We start from the raw sequence: 22,050 nt of genomic DNA, 5'->3' as shown, positions 1-22,050 counted from the left end.
CGTCGAGGCAGGACGAAACTATTGAGTTTAATTGAATCTGTACAATTTCTGAAGTCTGAAGATGATGGTTGGTTTTATGGCGTGATATGTGCCAAACTGTTTCTTGGCAGTTGCCAGTCATCCAGAGACTCCAGGAAGTTACTGCACCCGGCCAAGAAATGTTCTGGCAAATAAACTGAAATCATAACGGTGTTAAAGTGAGATTTTAGCCCAGAGAGCTCAAGAGTGTAAGCAATCACGTCTCAGTGTGCTTTAATGCCAACTTCCAAACAAATTTTGCAAATAACCCCAAAATAATTGACACACAGTGGATTGTTGGGGGTCTTGGACAGTTGCCTGCTTTGTTAACGTGGCCCAGGTCAACGCCTTGAAGTTGGGATACAGCAGAAGAGCGAAACACGGAGCATAATAGGAGTCCTTCAAAATGCTCGCTAATAGATCTCTGAGAACCATGATGGCAGATTCAAGCCGGCGTGCAAGTACACACACACAGACACACAAGGTGTTTGGATGAATGTGCCCAGAGAGATGCTATCCTTCAGCTGAAGGAGGCTAAGCCGACACACGCACGTCATCATCACTCAGTGGACATTTTATTCTATTATTCAAGCGATTCCAAAGCCTCCACTCAGACGTCTCTGGAGATTTACTCAACAGAGAGAGACTCCTCAACGGCTGCTCCTTTGGTTTATTCAGGAGCTGGTCTCAACCCTCGACGTCAGGCAGAACTGTGTCAGTGACAAAAGAGAGGAGACAAAGCCAGAAGGGAAGTTTTGTTGTTGTTTTTCAAAGGGGGGGGGGGGGGGGGGGGGGGGGGGTCGCTTGGCGGCGTGTCGCAGGTGCGGAGTTGGCGTTTTCTGACTTGCTGCCGCTTTCGGTGAACGAAAAACGTCTGAATTTGTGAGAAAGTCTGCACGTTCGTTTGAGATTGCAAGACAGAGAGAATGAGCATGAGTTACAGGTGGTTCACTGTGGATCAGACACCAAATGAACAAGACACAAGAGCAAACATTTTTCCTCTTCAGCTTATTTTTTCATCTGTTGTTTCTTCGATTTTTATGTCTCCTTTCATGTCTAGACTGAGGGTTATTTTTAAGAAATATTTAAGAGCCCCACACATTTCTGGCTGTGACTTAGGATGCAAAATCTGAGCTCATGCGAGCGTGTTGCTCTCACATCGCTCTCCCTGTTTCCCATAATGACCCAGACGCTTTTACTGTGGTGCTATGGCAACAAGTAAAGGCTATTTTCTGCTTTCTTGCTGCCAGCAAATGCATCACAGGGCATCGAAATACAGCAATTATTTTGTCAGACTTGACCTTACGCAAATATTTGACCACATGTGAAATACATAATTGATGATTTCTGGGGGATCATTGCACATTAGCAGGTTTAAAATGCACTTTTAGGGAACATTAATTCATCTTGTTACATGCTGACATGTGGATATACAAACACATGCATGCACATGCTATTACAGAGGTCCACACGTCCTTGCTGTTGTGCTGTACGGCACAGCTGGCGAGCTGAGACACCATGGTAACTGTTGTGGCAGAAAACATTAAGGAGGCGTGGGAGGTGGAGGACACTGTGTGTGTGTGTGTGTGTGTGTGTGTGTGTGTGTGTGTGTGTGTGTGTGTGTGTGTGTGTGACGTGTGCATTAAGGTGGAGGAGCTGGCGCTGAAAGATGAGGTATCTGGATGTGAAAAACAGCTTTTATCATACAGACAAGGAGGCCATTGAGTCGCACTAGAGGAACAAACAGGTTGTGTTTGTCGCACGCATGAGCTCCACATGAGCGCTGCTGTTCCTCATCACGTATTCATTTCGAGATGCATTTTAGGAAAAATAAAAACAAGCATCACCATGAGAATAAGAACGATCCTCAGCTTGTCTGAAGAGCCAACTTTTGTCTTTCACACTGTGTGTCTGTCTGCTTTGTGTGCTAATTGTTCAACATAAATCAAATGATTAGCTGCATGAGGATCAGCAGCCCTATTGCAAAAACACAGCCTTTTGGACTTAGTTTTGTTTATTATCTCTTTGGAAATTCCTTTTGTGTCTGCGGCAACTGTCAGACAAATGCAGCGACAGCAAAAGGCATTACATTTTGCGTGTGTGTGATGCTGGTCCAGGCTGCAGCGAGTATTATGAAACCTCAACCACATACTGAGGTTTGAAAACGAAACTTACGGAAAGATGCATTTGATATTTTTAGCCCCTTTTTAAAAGAAAACGTTTCCCCCAATGAAGAACTAACAGACACAATGCCGAGCCATCATTTACACACATGCATACTTATATATAATATAAAGTCTGTATATCCAGAATCAGATTATTTCCCTTTAAATTTCTTTTGAAAAATGAAAAATGTTGATTAAATGCACATGGATTTGTCACATTTGTACATTTCCTATGGTTTTCCTTTGATATTATAACAATTAATGCCATGCTTCAAATAATTTGGGAACTCAGTCCACCATTGTGAAAGCATTAGTTAGCAAATTAGCAGATTGTCAGTGAATGTTATGCATTTCTTAACATATATATAACTATATACATATATTTTTCTCATGAATTTAAACTCTCCTGTATTATAGTACCTGATAATGTTGGGAATTTAACCAACCCAGCATTAAGCAGAGATTTTCAGGGAGAAAGCTGCCAGCCAGCCAACCGGTGAGGCAAAGAAGCCGACAGAACAGCAGGCAGGAAGATGGATGCGTAGATGGGCAGAGGGGTGGAAGGTCAGATCAGCAGATATACACACGAGCAAAGAGACAGACGGACGAGACCAGACACAGGTAAACATATCAATGCATGAGTGGAAAGACTGACAGGCGGCCAGACTGACACTAACAAACACCTGATTTCTTCTCTTCCCTGGAGATGACGTCGCTAAAAGTCCTGCGATGAAAACACACGCGTGCACGCTGGCATGAATAACACATGTGTGCACATGCACAACCATTGAGAAACTGTTCCCAGTTGCACTTTTAGTGATCCAAAGTTTCTACTTTTATATCATGCTGGAAAGTTGTGACTGACCACGGATGTTTTTGGGGCATTTTTATCCATTTTGAAAAGATACATGACCAGTTCTAATTCTGCAATTCACCTCCTAATTCTGCTTTCTATACAGCAATTCATTGGCAATAGAATCCACATTACTGGTTTTAGATGTTTAAACTGGGGCACATTTATTTGCCTTTTTTTAAAAGTTGACATTCTAATAACGAAGCCTGTGCACTTCCCATTAGTTTTACTCATTTGGGCAAACAAATGTTCGCCCAGCTTCAGGAAATGACCCACATATTTCAACAAGAAAATCAATGCTGACTTGTAATGCAACTACAGCAAGTGGTTCCTGATGTTTGGAGAGCGTCATGCAACAAAATGGACAAACGATCACAATCAATTATTCCCTCGCAACCACGCAAACAATGCAAACAAGCAAGCTCCAGAGACTGAGATAGAATACATTACATACAATCAGAGGGAAAACATTTGTACTGATCTTGCCCAGATAGCGAAAGATAAAAAACACTGTCATCTGCTCCCTTTAAGATGTTTTGGACTTTAAATGAAGACAGTTAGAACATTTCAAACTGGCTCTTGGTCAAGCAGAGGTATCAAACAGGCTGAGGGGCAATAGAGTAATATAGGACATAGTATCTTTTCTGGCTGTTAGTCAGGTTAACATCTTGCCTCCATATTATCACATTCTAAATGTCTAAATTTCCTCTTGCAAAACACACTTTCCAGCTTGTGAAACCGAGCAGTCCTCGAGTCAGGGTCAAGCATTTCCACTGCAGAACAGTCCTGACCTGCCTCGCTGCTTTAAGCATGGTCTAATGGTGATGGTATGGAGATGAAAGCCGTATAGCCACGCTGGGCTAGTGCTCAAAATTCCTTACTTACGTCCCCCCCCCGCCCCTCTCTCCCCTCCTCCCTGCCCATTGGCCCTCAGGACAGAGTATGGAGATTAAGGACAAATGGGCAGGCCTGTTGATAGAAGCGTCCAGATTGAATCCAGACCCACGCTGTCGTCACGTTGTGTGTGTGTGTGTGTGTGTGTGTGTGTGTGTGTGTGTCGTGTTTGGTGTATGTTGAGTGATCAGTTCTTTAAAAAAACATCTTTCCCACTGGATGAGGGTCGCCTCTGGACCCTCGACAAGATGTAATTTGTGAATATTTGTGTGTGTGTCTTCTTTGTTTACCCCCCAATCGAAGGAGTTAACCCACATTGTCTTTTCTCTTTTGCTCTCTCTCTCTCTCTCTCTCTATCACACACACACACACACACACACACACACACACACACACACACACACACACACACACACACATTCCCCAGTTCTGAGGTCATTCCCCAGAGCTGCTTTGTGCAGCTCCTGCTGTAAATTCGTTTATGTGTGCCCAGTTTTTACCATTGGCCCCCACCCTCTCCCCTCTCTCTCATTTTCTTTCTCATACACCTTTGAGCTGTCTTGTGAAACTGAGGTCAAAGTTCATGGTGTGAAAGAAAGAGAGATAAACACAAAGAGCACAAGCTAATAAGTAGGAAAACATGAGGCTAAGCGCCATAGTTTTCCTCTTTAGTCCTTTTTATCAGCTGCATGACTGTCATGCATAAATGTTTATTTTCTTATTTAGCTTGAGTTTTTGTTGAATTTCATCAGCCGTGTCTGATTAAGCAATAGTGGGAAAACTGGCATTCAATCACGTACAACAAGATCAGTGAAATATCTTGTGAATTACTTTCAATAATAATGAATATTGTGGAAACCAGACCAACTGTGCAGAGCAGCTTTGCAAAATATTTGGCTCTAGAATCTCGCTGATGTCCCCGAGCTTCTCTCTGTTCTCTCCTGATATTTTGTTCTCAGGATAGTCCTTCATTTCATTGCTTGCTAACTTCTTGCTAATTAGCAAGTGTGGATTTACTTCTCTCCCGGCCAGTGAAGCCGAATTTTGTCTTTTTCAATGCTGGTGTGACCAGTCCTTAAGAGTCGCAAACCGTGCTAGCAGTCAGTGGGCTAAAAGCTTGACGTTGACAATGTTAGCATGCTGATGTTACAGGTAATATTTCCCACGGTCGCCATCTTAGTTCTGCATGTTAGCATGCTTCATTTCATCCATGGAATTCCACCTAAATGTTGAGGCATTTCACAAATGGCGCACAGGAAACTGCAAGGGACCACCGAAGCCATTAACATCCATGCTGTGGGGGCCACGAACGCCTGTCTGCACACTTCATTGGACAAGCCAAAACTTGGACCTGGCAGTGGCGTGAGAGGGAGAACTGAGGATCGGCAACACGATTAATCCTCTGGGGAAAATAAATGCCTGTACCGAAAATCATGGCAATCCTTCCCATAGGCCTTGTTTGCACTCAAAAATAAAAATGCCAACCTCGTGGTGCTGCAAGAAGAGAAGCCAGGGAGTAACCAGCATCAGTAGGACTGATCCTCTGGAGGTCATGAATTTGTGTAATCCATCCAATAGTTGAAATATTTCAGTCTGGACTAAAGTGGTGGACAGACTTGCCATCCATTGAGCCATGCTGCCAGCATTCCAAACGAATGCCAAGTAATACAAAAATATATGGAAGTGAATGATGGATGACGAAATTGGACGACTCACGCGCCACACTGCCAGTTCATCTTTTCTATTTGGAAACATATAGCAGAGTACATATTGAGAATAGCTTTCCCAGCTGTCATTATGAGTTATGAACTACATGGAGGTATGAATCTGACTCTCAGCTCCGTTTTCCTCCAGCGTCCTGCGTCGGGGGAGGCGAGGTTGTGTGTGTGATGCAACACATGCGAATACTTTGATCTGGGCCTTGCGACATCTATTCTGTGCGTGTTTATTAAACAGATCGAAGGCCTCGCAGGGTTTTTCTCTGTCATTTACTGGATCGTCTTAAAGCGCTTTATAGTGGAATACTTTCCACTCGATGGAGTGATTTCACAACTCAGGCATTCAGCCTTTGGAAGGAGGGTTGCCGCACCTCCCGGCTGTAGGATGTAAACATTAGCGTTTTGCACTGGAGTTCTAGGCAGGCCTCATATACACCCTGTAAAATAATATTGGAAAGCTCAAGATGTGCATTCACAGGGGGCAATTTAAGAAGTGTTGTTTTAAAGTATTCATATTTTGGTGATTTAGGATTTTAATGAGAAAAAAGAAACCACAATGCAGATTTAAATAGCTGTAAATACTCCTCACTGTCACTTCTTTTGCCGAAATTCCAAGCTGTTTCTTCTCCAGATCGACGCTTAACAGCAGCGATGTGATATATCAACACCAACGGGCCGTGCCAAATTCAGCTGTGGAAAGTCCTGAGTGTGCTTTGAAAGTGATGTATGATCGCGGCGCGGCCTGGTTTCGGCGTCGTTTTTTAACAATTTCAAGATGATACGAGAAGTGATGGCCAGCTGAAAGGGACGTGCAGATTCAGACCTTTGCCTTGCGGCGGCCTTCGCGAACAATTTGATCGTGTTCTAACGCGCAGCAGCGGCGGAGTCGTGCCAATGGCAACGTGCATGTAAAGCCGCCCATCCACACATTCACGTCTTCTCCCCTCCTGCCTTCTTTTTTCGTCTTGTGCTCTCTCTCCTGCAGGCTTGCCTCCCTCTCCCACAGGCTCTGTGTTTTGTGTGTGTGTGTGTGTGTGTGTCGGCAATGGTCAGTGAAAGACCATTTTAGGAGACAATGGGCTCCTCCTACAGGGCCATAAATACAGCTTTCTAACCTTACAACCGAGGGTGAGTCAGTGTTTTTCAGGGACAAAAATCTGCCTTTGCGTATTTGGCCTCTTTTCTATTCTCCCTCTGCATCATCCTTAAGAATGTGGCTCATTTTTTTTTTTTTTTTCTCTCTGGATATATTTCTTGTGACACTCTGAAGAACGACATTGCTTCTAAATAGCAAGAGTATGATCCAACCTGCAAATCCAAAGCACTCAGATATTGATCTCGATTGTATTTGTATTTTTATTCAAAGCACATTTATATTGTGGAGCATGGAAGAGCTTGGAAATAGCAGTTAAGGTCCATTGACTAGAGACTGAGCTTTTTCATGCTAACACATGCAAACTGGGTATGATCCACTGTTTTCAATGTTCTCATATTCTTTACATTACATGTGCAGGATCATTGTACTGTGACTGAATGAAGCACACCTGAAAACATGACTGGATCTGATGCTTTTGGATTCTTTATCTTAGTCACAATGTTAACAGGACTTTACAGAAACTTTTAACTGTGGAGATGTTTGGGACTTTGGACGGGACTTTTATTCATCAGTCACATGCATCATTTATTTGTGCGTGTCCTCAGGTCCCACACAGCCGATGAGATAATAAAACAGGGTTCATAACTGAGGATTAACCTGTTTGTGTTCAGGTTTCTTGTGCATATTCAAATAATGACTCACGGTGTTTGCACATTCCTCCTGTCTTCATCTTCTCCCCCAATCTACACATAAAGTCATGTCGGTGATTTGTATGGAGATATGAGACAGCAGTGTGCTTTGCGGGCTTGCTCCAGCTCTTCTGTGACTTTGAATAAGCTGCCAAATACAATGCATGAATGTTCAAAATAAACCCCACCTTCTGCCCCAATTTCATTCGATCCAAAGACGATTTTTCTTCTATATCGGGCACCTTTATACAACACCTCAAATACTTGAGCGAACCTCATTTAGACGAGATCTGATAAGCAGCATTCCTATCAAAGAGCTATTCTCAGCAAGAACAGGTTTTCTGCCACCCGTAACTCTATAACGCTGCAGGGTTTTGACGATGACACACACCACAGTCCAGTACAACACTTGGTTTACGGCTGAGTCAGTCTTCAGTCTGTTATCTCCAGATTTCTGAGCAAAGTAAGTGTTCCTCTCAAATCCTCAGCATTCTTTGAATGGCTACGGCACGATCTGATAAGCAGAGAGGAATCCAGTGTCTCTCACTTATTAACTCACTCATTGATGCACACTGCATGTAAAATTAGAAAGAAGACTGTCTCATTAGTTAGTGTCTTTCTCAATAAACCTGCAGAGCAAAGCAATTGACCACCGTGTTCTTGATAAAACTGGGTTGTGCTCCGTTTGTTTTGCAGACTTCTGTTTTTTATGAGGTTGGATGCAAGTGGAGTCTTTTGACACAGATTGCCCAATTCTGGTTCCACATCACGTATTACACAAACCCAGACAAGCCTCCCACTCCTGCTCCTTCCAGTGGTGGACTGGCCTTTCATGGTTGCCCTTAACGGCATATTTGAGAAGCAGAACGCTCATAAATAGAAAGTACCACTGCTTTTTACAGTGGAAGCAAGCGATCACACTTTTGGCTCTGCAGTTTGGCCAGTAAATTATCTCCATTGTCATTTATTTGCTAGTAATCAGGCCTACAGCGAGCTATGTGCTACAAGAAACCTTATATCTCTGAAATATCAACTTCCCAGAGGCTGAGATAAAGAGCTTTGTTTTTAGCTTTTCTGTGATGTATTTCTGGATATTTCCAGTGAGGCTAGCAGCAACGGCTCTCAGGAGATCCAGTTTTTTAAAAAGACTTGAAATCCTCATAATTTCTACAATCAGATTGGACTTGTTTTTTTGTCTTAACACATGAAATAAGCCCTGAATGAAAGAAAGAGTGCTTTAATGTATTTATTTGTCATTCATCTAAGTTATGACTGGCAAAATAATACAAATTTTTCAGCCCCCACACTGCTTCCTCCTCACCTACTGCAAAAGAATTTACAGTTCTGTACTATAAACTATCCAAAAACTAAAATCTCCCTATATGGAGTTTCCCGAGTCAAACCTTATCTACTGTGGCGCTCCATTTGTGGGTCACTGACATGAAAACATTTCAGCAGCCCTGCTGTTGATAATCAAAAGCGTCTTCCTGCTGCTTCAGCCTCCCCGCCCCTCCCCCTGTGCCTGGCTCAGTTTTTCAGTTTCAAGCTCCACATGCTGATCTGCGTGGCTAAAATGCACTAAATGCACAATGTATGCATAAATGTGTGGCTGGGTGTAAAGGTGTGTATCTCATGGCTAATGATGCCCACATTTTATTTTGCCTTGAAGCAGAAAGCAAAGCATGCATTTGGATTCTTGTGATGCACGGTTGAGGATGTGGTTTCTAGGTATTTGCGAGCAGTTTTAAGAGTGTCAAAAGTCACCTTTTTAGAGCTGCTTTTAATGTCTGATTTAATGTCCTGTGTCACTTTGTGCTTTTAGTGGGATTTTAGTTTAGTTCATTTGTCATACAAATAAAACACATTCTTCTTCTATTATCATTATTTTATTATTATTATATAATAGTATTATTATTATATTATTTTCGCAAGGAGATACACTTCTATTATTACAATTATTTCCTAATTCAGTATTTTTATTTCAGTTATTCTCGTTGTTGCCTGCCGACTTCCTGATATTTGTGTTGAAATACAACCCTGACCAAAGATGATTCTATTTTGAAAAACTCCACCGGAAGCCGTGCATCGCAGCTGACTTGACAGTCGCCTCTCTCCCTCTACTACTCGCTCGGTTCAGCATCTGTCTTCACCAGAGTCCGCGGAGCGCGCAGTATGGATCCGTTACGCATTACGCACTGTGGCGTCCTGTCTGGCACAGATGGTTTTCTGACCGCTGTAAAGACATCAGCTCTGAAAAACAGGCGCCGCGGTGACTTGCAGTAAAAAAGAAAGTCGGAGGTCTCTGTTTGTCTTTAATGTAAAAGAGGGGGACACGAGTGGTCTGTGGAGACTTTCTTTTTTTTTTACGCTCCGCTCCAACGCGCACTTTTTTTTTTGGACGTATTATTTTCTAACGGGATAACATCTACATCTGTGAGTGTTTGCTATATGTGGATACTTATTCGGGACCATGGGAGACTCCGTGTTCCTGGACAGGCACAATTCCTATCTTGTAAGTACTCGGTTTATTGGCCATAAATGAATTATAATGACTCAGACGTTTACTGATAAGGCTTGATCGCTTTTATCTGCTGATGTCTGAGAGAGCCTGGGCGCGTGGGTGGGCGGATGTGTGAGGGTCAGAGCGAGACAGATGTTTATTTTCAGCATGGGGACGACTTTTAAGACAGGTTTGCATGTAGAATCTGAAACCTCTGTGTCTCTCTGTATGACTGATGTTATGCATACAAGGTGCCAGTGCAGAATTTCTGTTTCTCTCTGTTTGTGTTATTGACCCAGTTTATGTTCCAATCTTGCACGATTTTAAACATATTTAATAAATACACATGACTTTATGTTTTCTACAAAATAAAAGTCTTTCCTTGTAAAATGTCAGTGAGCGAAACTGAAATTTGAAACTGAGCAGAGCAAAGGGGCCTCAACATGCAAAAACTTCCTGTGATGGAACGTTTTAAGTGACATGTGGTGTATAGAGCAGGCACACAAGACCACACATGTTTCCTGGTTTGAAGGGTAGAGTTCAGTTCTGATGGCTGCACGGCAAAGACACAGACACCTGCAGCAGGCTTCTGTTTGAGAGCCACAGGTGGTACGTTTGACACTCAGAGCTCAGTGGGCACATGAGGGCAAAACACACATATATGGGTCAAGGCCGTGAGGAGTGATGATGGCTCTGGTGGGAACTGTGCCTTCAAAATGAAACCCTCAGCATTTTGCAGTTCATATTTGGCTGTCTTGCATAGTTTTGACGCAGATTAGACAGGCTGGAGAGGCGAGAGGTTGCCCGCAGAACAGGTTCATTCAGTTGTGGGAATGGAGTTGGTTTGTGCATCGGACACAGATTTCAGCATGCACACATGCTAGTATTTTATCATCGGCCCTCTCTCCTCCATCCCCTCCTTCTGTTTCCATCTGTCCCCCCCCCCCCCCCCTTCTCCTCCTCTCCAGTGGTGAGGAATCCTCTGCCGACTGCTCCAGCGGTCTGTCTCCTCTTTATGAGCAATGTTCCTGTGGCTGGAAGCCCTCGTAAAGCTGCGAGCATTGATTGGAAAACAATACAATTTTCTTTGGCTCGGCTGGCAGCACGTTGTGGTCTGGATTTGTGCTTTGTAGCATGGCTATGTGGTGTGAAAGCAGCCGCCACATGGCCCACGGTAATGGTGTCTAAAATCCATCCAACACAGGCTGATGAGGGTTCGGTGCACTGGCCAAATTGTTCTTGATGCACTTCTCCATGACAGTGCAGGTGGAGAAATGAAATATGATGAATTTGGGCTGGTATTTGTTGATTCAAATTCTGGTCTCCTTTTGCGACTCCAGTAAAAATACATGATAGAAAATCCTTCATAACGGTCTTTGGAATTTGCATCTGATTGGACTGAAGAGCAAAAATTAAAGCATTTAAGGCAAGAGCACTTTTGAAACAACGCAAAAAGCTGCAATATCATCTTTCAAATAATTCAGATGGCTGAATAAAAATTGATTTCCCAGACATCCAACGCTCACCTGTACTTTTGCTAGTGCCTGAAAGAATGAGATTGCAAGTGCAAAGCAAGTATGGAATCCTTTGCTGGATGTCTGGGCTCATCCTGAGGGTCAGGATGAAGAGTTCAGGCATTCAGAAGGAGTAGAGTCAGTTGAGGTAGTGGAATCCACTAGGTTGTGGTTCCTGCTGGATGCCAGCTGATGGAGGTGTGCCAGTTAAGAAAATTGTGAGGATACCTGGGGCAGACCAAGAAAACAATAGGGGGATTATATATCCTGCTTGGCTTGGAAATGCCCCAAGATCCCCCAAGAAGAGCTGGGGGAAGTGAGGAGGTTAAAGGACATGTGGGCTACTTTGCCAAACCAGCTACCACCGAGCTCCAGATCCAGATAAGCAGCAAAAAATGTATGGATGGAAAAATATGACATGCAATTAATGCTTTCTGGTCATAGAAATATTTTTGAGAGATGTTTCAATTAACTAGATAAAAGTGCAGAGCTGAGATGATGACAAATGAATCGTGTAAATAGTCGCTGATTCATTTTCTGTTGATGGATTAATTGATTTATTGGCTAATCATTTGAGCTTTATAACAGTTAGCCAAGTTTGTGTTACAGCAAGTTGGCATTCTGGTAATTATTGTAGGAAACAGCTCAAAGTACTTGGATAAAATGGTTAAGCTTTGAATCCAAACTGTTGAATGGCACCTCTAAATAGGCTTTGAAGGAGAATAAGATCTGTTTGGAACATTTGAGCCGATGCAATACGTTGAAAGCTGCAGCAGCAAAGTGTCACTTTTGCTTGGTTTGATCGCTGATCAAACGTCATGCCTTCTCTTCATTTTAATATATTTTTCCTCTTTGGCCTTGAGACCGTGCCGATGCTCTTTGATTTATCACATTGTTCCTTGGTTTCCCAGTCCGCCCCGTGCTTCAGGACACATTATGAGTATGTGGGTGTGCTGCAGGAATATGTAACACGTCTGCAAAGTTTCTGTTGATGCTCTACATTTAATGAGCAAGCACTAAAAATCGAGTAATCTAGCATAGTGAGTGCGGAGCATGCGCTGTAACTTTGCCAAGATGCGAAAGAAACTATAGTTTGCACTGGAAAATGTGTCTGCACAGAAGTCAGGGATGGTAATCTGCTTCACGGAGGCTTTATAAGGTAAGAAATTCATTCAGACAGCATCAATTGATTATAAATACATGAACTCTTTCCTCGCAAATCTTTAAACCACATCTTTATGGAAAAAAGCAGTAGGTAAAGCAAAAAGAGTTACGTCCTGACAGTGCATCATAATCAAATACTCGTGAACCAGGCCAGGCTGCTCACTGCCGTCTCATAAATCAACAACACTGAGCTGAACTTGGTACAAGAACGCAGTTTAAATTTGACAAAGACGAAGTTCCAAAGCAAAATGCATTGTGTCAACAGGGGATTATGCCCCTTCGAGCCGCTCTTCATCAGCCAGTGATAAACAAATGCAGGATTTCATCACTCCTGTCAGGCCAGATAAATATTTCAGATTCTAGGTTACCAGACTGGAGACACACACAGAAGATGGAGAGACGGGACCTCGTGGTTGCCTGTGCGTAAACGTTTAATCCCCCCTCAAGGCAGCGGTGCATTTGTTCCACTTGTAGGGATGTCTGATGTATTGTGCTTATGGCTTCAAGGCATTGTACGAATGGAATACCGTCAGGGACAACACGTAGCAGTCAGCTGATCGCTCAGCTCAACTAATTAGTTCTGTAACTCTGGAATTTAATTAACAGACACAAAGATTTTTTTTGGATTTCGTATTTTCACGGCAGTATCTAACAAATTAGTTCCATACTCCACATATCTCCTTGCAGACCAGCGTGCACTTAACTGCTTTTTTATGGCCACTGTGACGTGCAATTGAACCAATTGAACAAATGAACCGATCTTTTGTGCATCATTTGAACAACTAAACTGTTTGTTCAGCCCAGTGAAGTGAGTTAGCTTCAGCTGTTAACTCATTTATTTAGCAACTTATTGTGGATCAGATCAGGTCAGGCAGGAAATGTAAGTCATGTACGCTACGTGAGGAGATTATCAGTTGATCCAAGCGGACGCTAATCATATTTGATTCGAGTGTTGTAAGGCTCATGTGCTCTGTTCTTTCTGGAGGACCTATTATAAATTTGCACTCAAAATATTAGCTTTGAGCCGCCTGATTTGCACCGGGAAGAGTAACTTTATAGCCGTTATAATGGTTTTTTTTTTTATTTCCTGATTGGTGTCCTTGACTGGCATTGAGTCGTGGGTCATGTGCACCGTGAAGTAACACAATGTCTGGATGTCACATCATGACAACGGGGAAATGAATGAACAAGGATGTTTCAGAATACATGGGCTTGATGCGAGTGAGCCAATCCTGGAGAGGAGCCAACCGGCGCCGAGGCTTTTGCCAACGGTCAAATAATGATCATCTTTGTCTTGAAAAACCTCGTTTTGTGTACAAGTGCTCCGACTTGTGCATGTTAGAGAAGGCTATCAGTCAAGTTGCACGATTTATTTGAGAGCCCAACGCTGCGTTCTTTTGCAGAATGTGCTTTTACAGCTGAAACAACTGAAAGTTCATTCTGAAGAGGATTGGGGTGTGAAAACGATTTGCAGTTGATATTTTAATCAGCTTGGGCTATGGTGGATTGACAGAGCTGGCCTCGCTGTTGTTGACACAGGAGGAAAGGGGCAGACAGAGAACAACACAAAGGAAGTATTGATGAAATGATGGCTTACCCTCCTATCTATCGCGATCGTTTGTTTCATCTTCGGCTGTCTCTCTCTGTCTGTCTGAGTCTGTCCCTCATCGCTGACCAAATAGAAAATACTCTGACAGGTGTCCCTTGATGGCTTGAGGAAGACAGAGTGCAGCTACCTGTTTAAACAAGCACCAGACTCCCCCCTTTTGTCTCCTTTTTGCCATTTCTCTTGACATTTGACTTTGCTGCGCCCCATTGTTTTCAGCAACGTCAGATTTCTCCTTTTTCCTCCCCTTCTTCTCCCCCTCTAACTCCATAATGCAGAGAGCAAACATTCTATAACACGCCGTCGCCTCCTTACCCGCTGATGTGTGACCTTGTTCTATCGCGGTAGGTGTGTTTGCTTTACTCCCGTGCCACTCCCAATACAAACAGCTCTGGCAGAAAAAGCCACAAAGCCTTCAGTCACCTGGCAAATTGAAAGATGCATTGAACAGGTTTGACAGACTGGATCAATGAATAAAGATTGATTTGAAGTGTTACCCAAAGGAGAATATTCATCAATGCTCATCCTTGGTGCTCTTGTGACTGTAATGAACAGCTGTGCTCATGCATGCGTGTGTGTTTGTGTGTGTGTGGGTGGGAGGGTGGCATCAACCATCCATGCAGCGTCTTAGTCATCAGCACGGCGCGTTTGTTTACATTGATCACAAGTTTTCCTAAGCACACTCTGACCCAGAAGGAGTGGACATTTTGTTCGCAGGAGTGCAGCACACAGATACCGGATGAATCTCGAAGCTTTTGGTTTCATTACCAAAGCCTGCCGATCCAAATCAAGGGGGAAAATGATCCTATTTTCGGATTGAGCAAAAGCCTTCATTCAGGTCAGCTGTCTTGTCATAGCTTTGCTCCGGCCTTGTGACCTCTTGTCCTGTACGTGATGTGTCCTGACACGCATTCCTCTACATTCATTAACGTTGCACTTGAATGATCCCTGCCCTGCTATTGCATGTGGAGCACCACTCCACCGTGGCAGGAAAAGGGAACCGGCAAAGTCAAAAATGGCCTGTTTGAGTTCCACGGCCGTCACTTCTGGCTCGTCATGACAACACCGTCCGTCCCTCGTTTTTCTTTCTAGACCCTGTCAGGGAAAGGCACTTGTTTTATTAACAACAGCGAAAGAGAAGTCCGCCCTCCCCAAGACTTGTCTTTTTATGGAGATGGTCGAAGGCTGAGGGGGAAAACACAGCGGAGGAAACGCAGAAGAGAAAGTTCTGGCAAGATCTGATCTACTGTTTGACGGGGGAGATGTGCTACCAGAGGCAGGAGTCTTTCTGAATAAAGTATGTGCTCTAGAAGTTTTAAGGAGTTTGATTTGCAGCTGAAGCTCTTGCCCTGGTTTCTTCATGACTTCACCCAGAGGTGTTCCTTTTCCTCGATGCAAGTTTTGGGAGTTGGTCAGTAGGTTCAAGAAGAGGTTAGACATGTTTCTTTGCTGCTTGCATAGAAGCAATGAGATTCTATGTCAATCACCATGTTGCTGTGTGAAGTGCAGAAGTATTGCATCACAGGTTGGGAATTTTAAAGGACCACAACAGCTTGTTCTCCCTGATTTGTCTGCGCTGCAGAACAACACAATGAACTGGAATCAAGACAGAACTAATCAAGTTTTACCAACCAGGGTATCAGAGGTTGTGTAATCAACTACTTCGCACGCGCCAGTGTTTGCACTCAACTCAGAGCCACACATGGATGCACACATACACGTGAGTCATGCACACAAAGCAGAACTAGATGCTAAATAGTAAGAACAGACTGTGCTGTCCGGTGGAGAAATCTCTGCTCATATTTTCAACACCTCAGACAGCTGTGGCTCCCCGGCTGACCTCAGCAACACAGCTATGCCAAAAGTAGCCAATTTGATAAATCTCAGCAGAATACTTTTCACAGCCTTGAACATTTTTCTATCAAGAACAGCAGATTTGCATTTCACAGCAGTCTTAAGTAATGCGTATGGACTTGAGGCTCAAAAAAAACAATTACCCGTCCCCTTCACCATGGGCAAGGAATTTCAAGGAAAACTTTACCAAAAGGTCGACAAGTCAAAAATGTCAGGTTTGCATCAGGCATCATGTCATCTGTTTTGCTGCTTCAGTGTGTCTGTGAAGGTCAAAGAGCATGGGGCAAAGTGTGTCTGGGAGTGCTTTTCTCTAACAAGGTGCATGTGTTTGTGTGTGCTCATGTATGTCTGTGGCACATACTGCGAGGCCTCACTGTGGGTGTTGTGTGTCAAATATGAAGGATTCATGAGACGAGCATACAGTAGACCGATGGAAGATGATCTCATTATCGTTCACATGATTGAGGTCCAGTTTAGGAGCACAGTTACTGATGAGAGCCAGTAACTCAGTGCAGCTTCCCATTAAGGGTCACCTTTATTGGTCTTTGCATTCTAAAAACTTTCATCAAGTTTTCCCAGTCCAGCAATGTCTCTGCTGGACTGGAAAAAACCATGCTCATCCGTCGGAAAGCATGCACGTGCCTTTTCATGAAAATCGTGTACGACACTAACTCTGCGTGCACAACTTATCCTGTTCTTTTGGTGAACAGCTTTTGTTGAGGCAATGCTCACTGCTGGAACAGCACAGCGGAGCTCTTTGCTTTAGGGAATTGGATGAAAACCACTGAAACAACATGGAAGAAAGCCTAGAACAGTTAGCATGACCAACATGTGGAACTTGGTTTGCGTGTCTTGGTTCTCATGAATAGTGAAGTGATTCAGGGCAGATATCAATTATTTGTATGAGTCATGATGAGCATCCCGATAATGATAATTTTTGGATGAAACAAGTTTAAAAAAACCTCTCAGTTACATTGGAATCATTACCGTATACACACATTTTGTTTACAATGCGCTCCACCTCCGACATATGTTTGAACTGAAAGTTTGGAAAAATCCAACGTATCCGTGATCTGATGGCAGATCCAGCGGCAGCATTCGCCCTCCAGTGGAATTAATGACTTGCAATCCCTGTTAATCCGAAAATGTGGCAAACGAGTGCTGTTTCAAGGTTTTCAAGCCAACTCGTCCACTTGCTTTTTCGAATGTGTGTGAACAAGTAGCCACAAGGTGAAAAGTAGCTGCCTTAAACTGTATCATTCTCAGTTAGCTGCCTGTGAGAGATTAGCTGATAGTCACTGGGCTGCGTGTGTACGTGACCTGCCTGCTGTTTACCAGAAATTATTTTGTTTGCAAAGCATGGAGAGCAAGAAAAAAACTCCGAAAGACAGACAGACATGTGGATACAGATGGGGTGATTGAATTAAGGCCAGGCAGATAGAGACAGATGACGACACACATGAAGGTGGAAGTCAGATTTCCACTCTGGTGACATCTCTGAGAGCCTTGGTGAAAGACATATTCAGCGTCAGGCAAGGAATAACACAGATGATGCCAGGAATAACACACATTTGGTGCACTTGGGGATACCATGTGCAGTTTATACTTGCAGTGGGTGTGTGCATTCATGCGCCTGGTATGCACATGTTTGCACACAGGACAAACCCATTTAATGTGTGTGCCCATGCAGATAATTTGCAACTTGTGAGTATGTGCGTAGAAGTGTGACCCCAGGAGATCAAGGAGCCTTTGACTAAGACTGGATTAGCTGCTCTCGAGGCTGCCACTGGAATGCAAGGATCAACAAGCGTGTTGTGGTAGCGTGTGCACACGCAAGCACACTCACGGCCATTTCATCACGGCACACGCTGTTTACCTTCTGGTCTATTAGAGTCTATTAATATTCCTCCACTCCTCCCGTCCCGCCATTCTGCTGCTTTCTCTCCGCAATTATAGACAGAATTGGATTTCATGAAAATCAGCACTGCTGATACGGGCAATAAGTGGCCATTTTTATCATTTACACCAATTTACAACCAACTTATTGAATTGGAAGTTGCAGATGGACAGCAATACTCTCAAAAATGTCGTCAATTCACATTTATTCATCACTTTTTGGAATCAAATGTGTGCTTTTTCCAGACGTCTTGGCTAAAAATTGTGGAAAAAAAGCAGGCGGTGGCATTGCATTTTGCTTCTCGCACCACAAAAATATGAAAGTAGAACAGAAACAGGCAATAAAGGAAGGTGAAATGAAAGAGCTAAACCGATGGAGAATCCTCAGGGTATGTCATTGCCACGGTAGACGCTTGTTTATAGTAAAATCACGAGAATATGTAAACAGGAAACGTCCCTGTGTGTGTGCTGACACACTGACCACGGATAGATGAGTGACGACCTGCACGGGCTGAGTGATGGATGAGTGGGTGAATAATTCCATCCATCAAGCGGCCTTTGTGTTTGCAGTGTTTGACTCCCGCAAGGCTGCATCTCCACCTATTTATGCGCTCGTTATTGTCTGGAGATGAAATTGTGTGTTTTTGCACCTTTTGTTGCTTTTGCTAGAATTTCAATGTGGCGATACCTACCTGAAGGTGGTACGATGGCGTTCCAGACAAACCAGACTCTCGTGTTTGTGGAGAAGAAAAGAAGCAAACAAACTCTTAAAGGAGAAGAGAGGTTTTCGATTTCTTCATTATCTCCTCACAATCTTGGAGTTTGTCAAGGTTATAGCTCTGCAGGGCTCGGAAACAAAGTCGGCAGCGTATGTTCCAGTTACCAGTCTCTGCCTTTATTTGTGCCAAATTTCCCACAATTGAAAAATCTTTCACATTTTGAAATGTGTTTTTAGTTTTATCTAAGTAGCTGCAGTGAGGCTGTATTTATTCACTTCATAAACAAGTGGAAGGGAGCGGAAAATCATCTACGCTGCGCGGTTACTCATAAACACTCTGTTGACTGATAGTTGGCATCTACATGTCGCATTGTTCAAAGTGAGGCTTCGTACAGTGAAGGCAGTGAAAGTCGTCCCTGGAGAGATGTTTTGTGTAAATTTCATTTTCCTCTGTGCCAGATTTAATTGATTGGAGGGAAGGGAAAACAGCAACATGATTAAAAATCTTGCAAAGTTAAGAAATCCTTTTCAGTTCAGCTTCACAGTCATGCTAGAACGTTTTCCTTTCCTTTCATGGTTTTTCAAATAGTCTGATAGGTGAGGTTGGAAAATGGGGAGGGTGATGATTTAATTTCATGATTTTCTTGCAATCCGGGCTTTAATTTCTAGGAGATAGCAACTTCATGACAGAGTAGACGTGGATCTTTATAGTCATTAATCAGTATCTCTCAAAGATTTCCTCACAGGCAGCTGCCTTGACTTCCTTCTGCATTACAGCAGAGCTACGGCAAAGTTAAATATATCACATAGAGTTAATCTATTACATATTGCATGTTCAGCTCAACTCAACTTGCTCTGCCTCAAAGCTGAAAGCTAAGCTCTGTTCAGGAACAGTGGTAAATACTCTTCATTTAGTAGCTCTTGGTTCAAAAACAGAGAGCAGCTGGAATGCCCTCGTTTTTGCAACATGCTAATGTGCTAATGTGACTGTTCCATGAGCAATGTTAGCTTGGGATTGGGGCTGAGTTGAGGTATCAGTGTAGAAGAGCTTTTCCAAGTCAAACATAAATAATTCTGGGGACGGTTTAGCCCAAGACAAAATTCACTCCCCTCCCCCCACCAAAATAATTTTCATCCAGCTCCAGCTGTTACAAACATGCTCACTTTGTGGAATAATTCCAAACATTTGTTTCGAGTGTCAACAAATGACTGGAGGAAATTTTGCGTGATTTTGTTGTCATCATGTTTCAGTGCTGGATCCTATTTAAACCTTGTGGTACTTTGTTTAGTTTAGTTTCTCAACTCTCAGCAGTAATCAAACTGCACTTAACAGACTTTGTTAGAGTTCTGATTGCTTTCACGGAACAGTGCCAGTGGGAAGGTGATAAGTAGTTTACCATATTAATTAAACACCCCATTAGCACTTATCAGCCGCTGCTTAAAGTGTTCCACACCTAGTCATTATTGTTAGCGCTTTATAGCATTCTTTACTGGCACACATTCACACACACGTTTCGGTCAGTTGAAGGGAGGCTGGTGCGCTTGGCAGGACAGCGGCACTGGAGTGCTGTGTTCGTTCTCTTTCCACGAGGAAATCAATAATAGGCCAGCTGACCCCACTCTGACCTGTGTTACACGTGCACAAATTCACGCACATGCACACACATGCAGTGTTACATCCACTGTCCGGAGAGAACAAAGCATCGCTGGGCAGTGACGGGGTGTGGAGTGGGTGTCCAGGAAGTTACACTTGGCTAAAACTTCCTGGACTGAAACAAGGCCGATGGTTCCAAACGTTGATTTAATGAAATCTGAAATGTTTTCTCTTACATGCAGCGGTTCGTCGTTTGTGAATAGTTTACATCACATTGTTATTGATAAAATTCAACTGAGAGTAGTTCCAGGTCATATTGGGTCATTTATATTTAAGGCTCATTTTTTTAGTTTCATAGAAAAATAAACAGATAAACCAATGCAGAAATGATGCATTTCCAAGTATCACGCATGAAGAAAGCTCACAAGCTGCTCAACCATCAGTGGCCCCAGGGGCTGAAATCTGCTGCGCCTCCGCCCGGTCATACATTCCAGTCCAGACACGGCAGACTCTCAATCTCCATCGGAAGCTGCAGAGGCAATGCAGACCCCACCTCCTCCTGCAGGACGAGCCCTGGGCAAGAAAAGGGGCCCTTAAGTTGTTTGGGGTCAAAAATCAAGTGGAACATATCGGCGCATCGGTCACGTGAAAATACAGAGGTATAGACTGGAAAACAGCAACAACAAGGACACAGCTTTCCTAGCTTTGCCCAGACATGATGAAGCAGCACAGTTAAGCTCACAAGATTTGAAGACTTTCAAAGGCTTCCACACTCTGAAAACATGAGCACTATATTTTTAGCAGAATACATCAAACTACAACTACATGCTGTCTTCTGTGCAAGATCCTCTGCTTGCGTGGCTTGTGCGTGCATGTTGCATTTAAGTTGTGTGTAAAAACGCTGCCATGTGTCTCGTAAAAGGGACCGCAGCTCTGCCTTCGCCGCTCTGTCATCTTCATCATCAGCATCATCCGGATTGTGAGTAGCAGGTCATAATCCCCCGCTCTTTAACTACCTTGCAGGATTAACTGGGAGGGGGGTGTCTGGCACCCATGTGGAAAATAAAGAGTCTTATGGGGACTTTACTCTGATCCCGCTGTGTTAAATGGACACGGTGGAAGAAGCACAGAGAGGGGAAAACCGAGGGAATGTGCTGTACTTTCGTCAGCTCATGTTCTCGCCACTGGTGCGAAAAATAAACTAACTATTCCCTAATAGGATCAGCGTATAATCTTGCACACGCCCACATCCATGAAAAGTAGAGGCCGAGGTGTTAAGTAAACGCGCTCTGATCTGTTATAATGGAAGGCGTGCGGATCTACAGAGAGGAGATGCAGAAAATGCGAGAAGAAGAGCTCAAGAATGCATCCATTCAAACTCCGCTTCAAGACTGTGCTTTTGAAATTCAGTCAGTCTTATCTTAAATGACAGTTGTGACCCCACTTCCTTCAAAAAAAAAAAAAAAAAAAGCCAGCACGTCCCACATGCAACGTTTATGCACTTGGATGTTTTCATGGAGGAAATCTTCTTGGGCAAGGAGGAGGCCGAGTCCACCGTTGCGCAACCGGCCTTCAGCTGAAACGGCAGCAGCCAAACTGTGCGAAATCAAATTTGTCGTGAAATTGGACAAAAATGTGGAGCTCTGAAGGACGTCAAAAAGAAAAAAAAAAAGCCTTCAGAAGACAGCAGCTGTTTCAGGAATGACAGATAAATGACACTGGATGCTTGGAATTAGAAATGAATCGCCAGAAATTCTTGAATTTATGATGC

At 43.4% G+C, this 22,050-nt stretch overlaps 1 protein-coding gene across 2 annotated transcripts in view; it reads left to right on the top strand.

The window, feature by feature from the left end:
* LOC143315877 (rho GTPase-activating protein 6-like) overlaps positions 1-22,050 on the top strand; it is a 68,324-nt gene that overhangs the window by 19,732 nt on the left and 26,542 nt on the right. Inside the window, exon 1 of one of the 2 annotated variants that reach the window (XM_076723403.1) lies at positions 9,582-9,945. The exons of the other annotated variant lie outside the window; for it this stretch is intronic. Within the exon in view, the coding sequence (XP_076579518.1) occupies positions 9,904-9,945 (42 nt within the window). The 5' untranslated portion in view covers positions 9,582-9,903. Of the gene's footprint in view, positions 1-9,581; positions 9,946-22,050 lie in introns of those variants that run through there. 2 annotated transcript variants of the gene reach the window in all.

The sequence above is a fragment of the Chaetodon auriga genome, chromosome 23 (genome assembly GCF_051107435.1).
Source record: "Chaetodon auriga isolate fChaAug3 chromosome 23, fChaAug3.hap1, whole genome shotgun sequence".
NCBI lineage: Eukaryota > Metazoa > Chordata > Actinopteri > Chaetodontiformes > Chaetodontidae > Chaetodon > Chaetodon auriga.
This window is presented reverse-complemented; position numbering and strand designations above follow the sequence as displayed.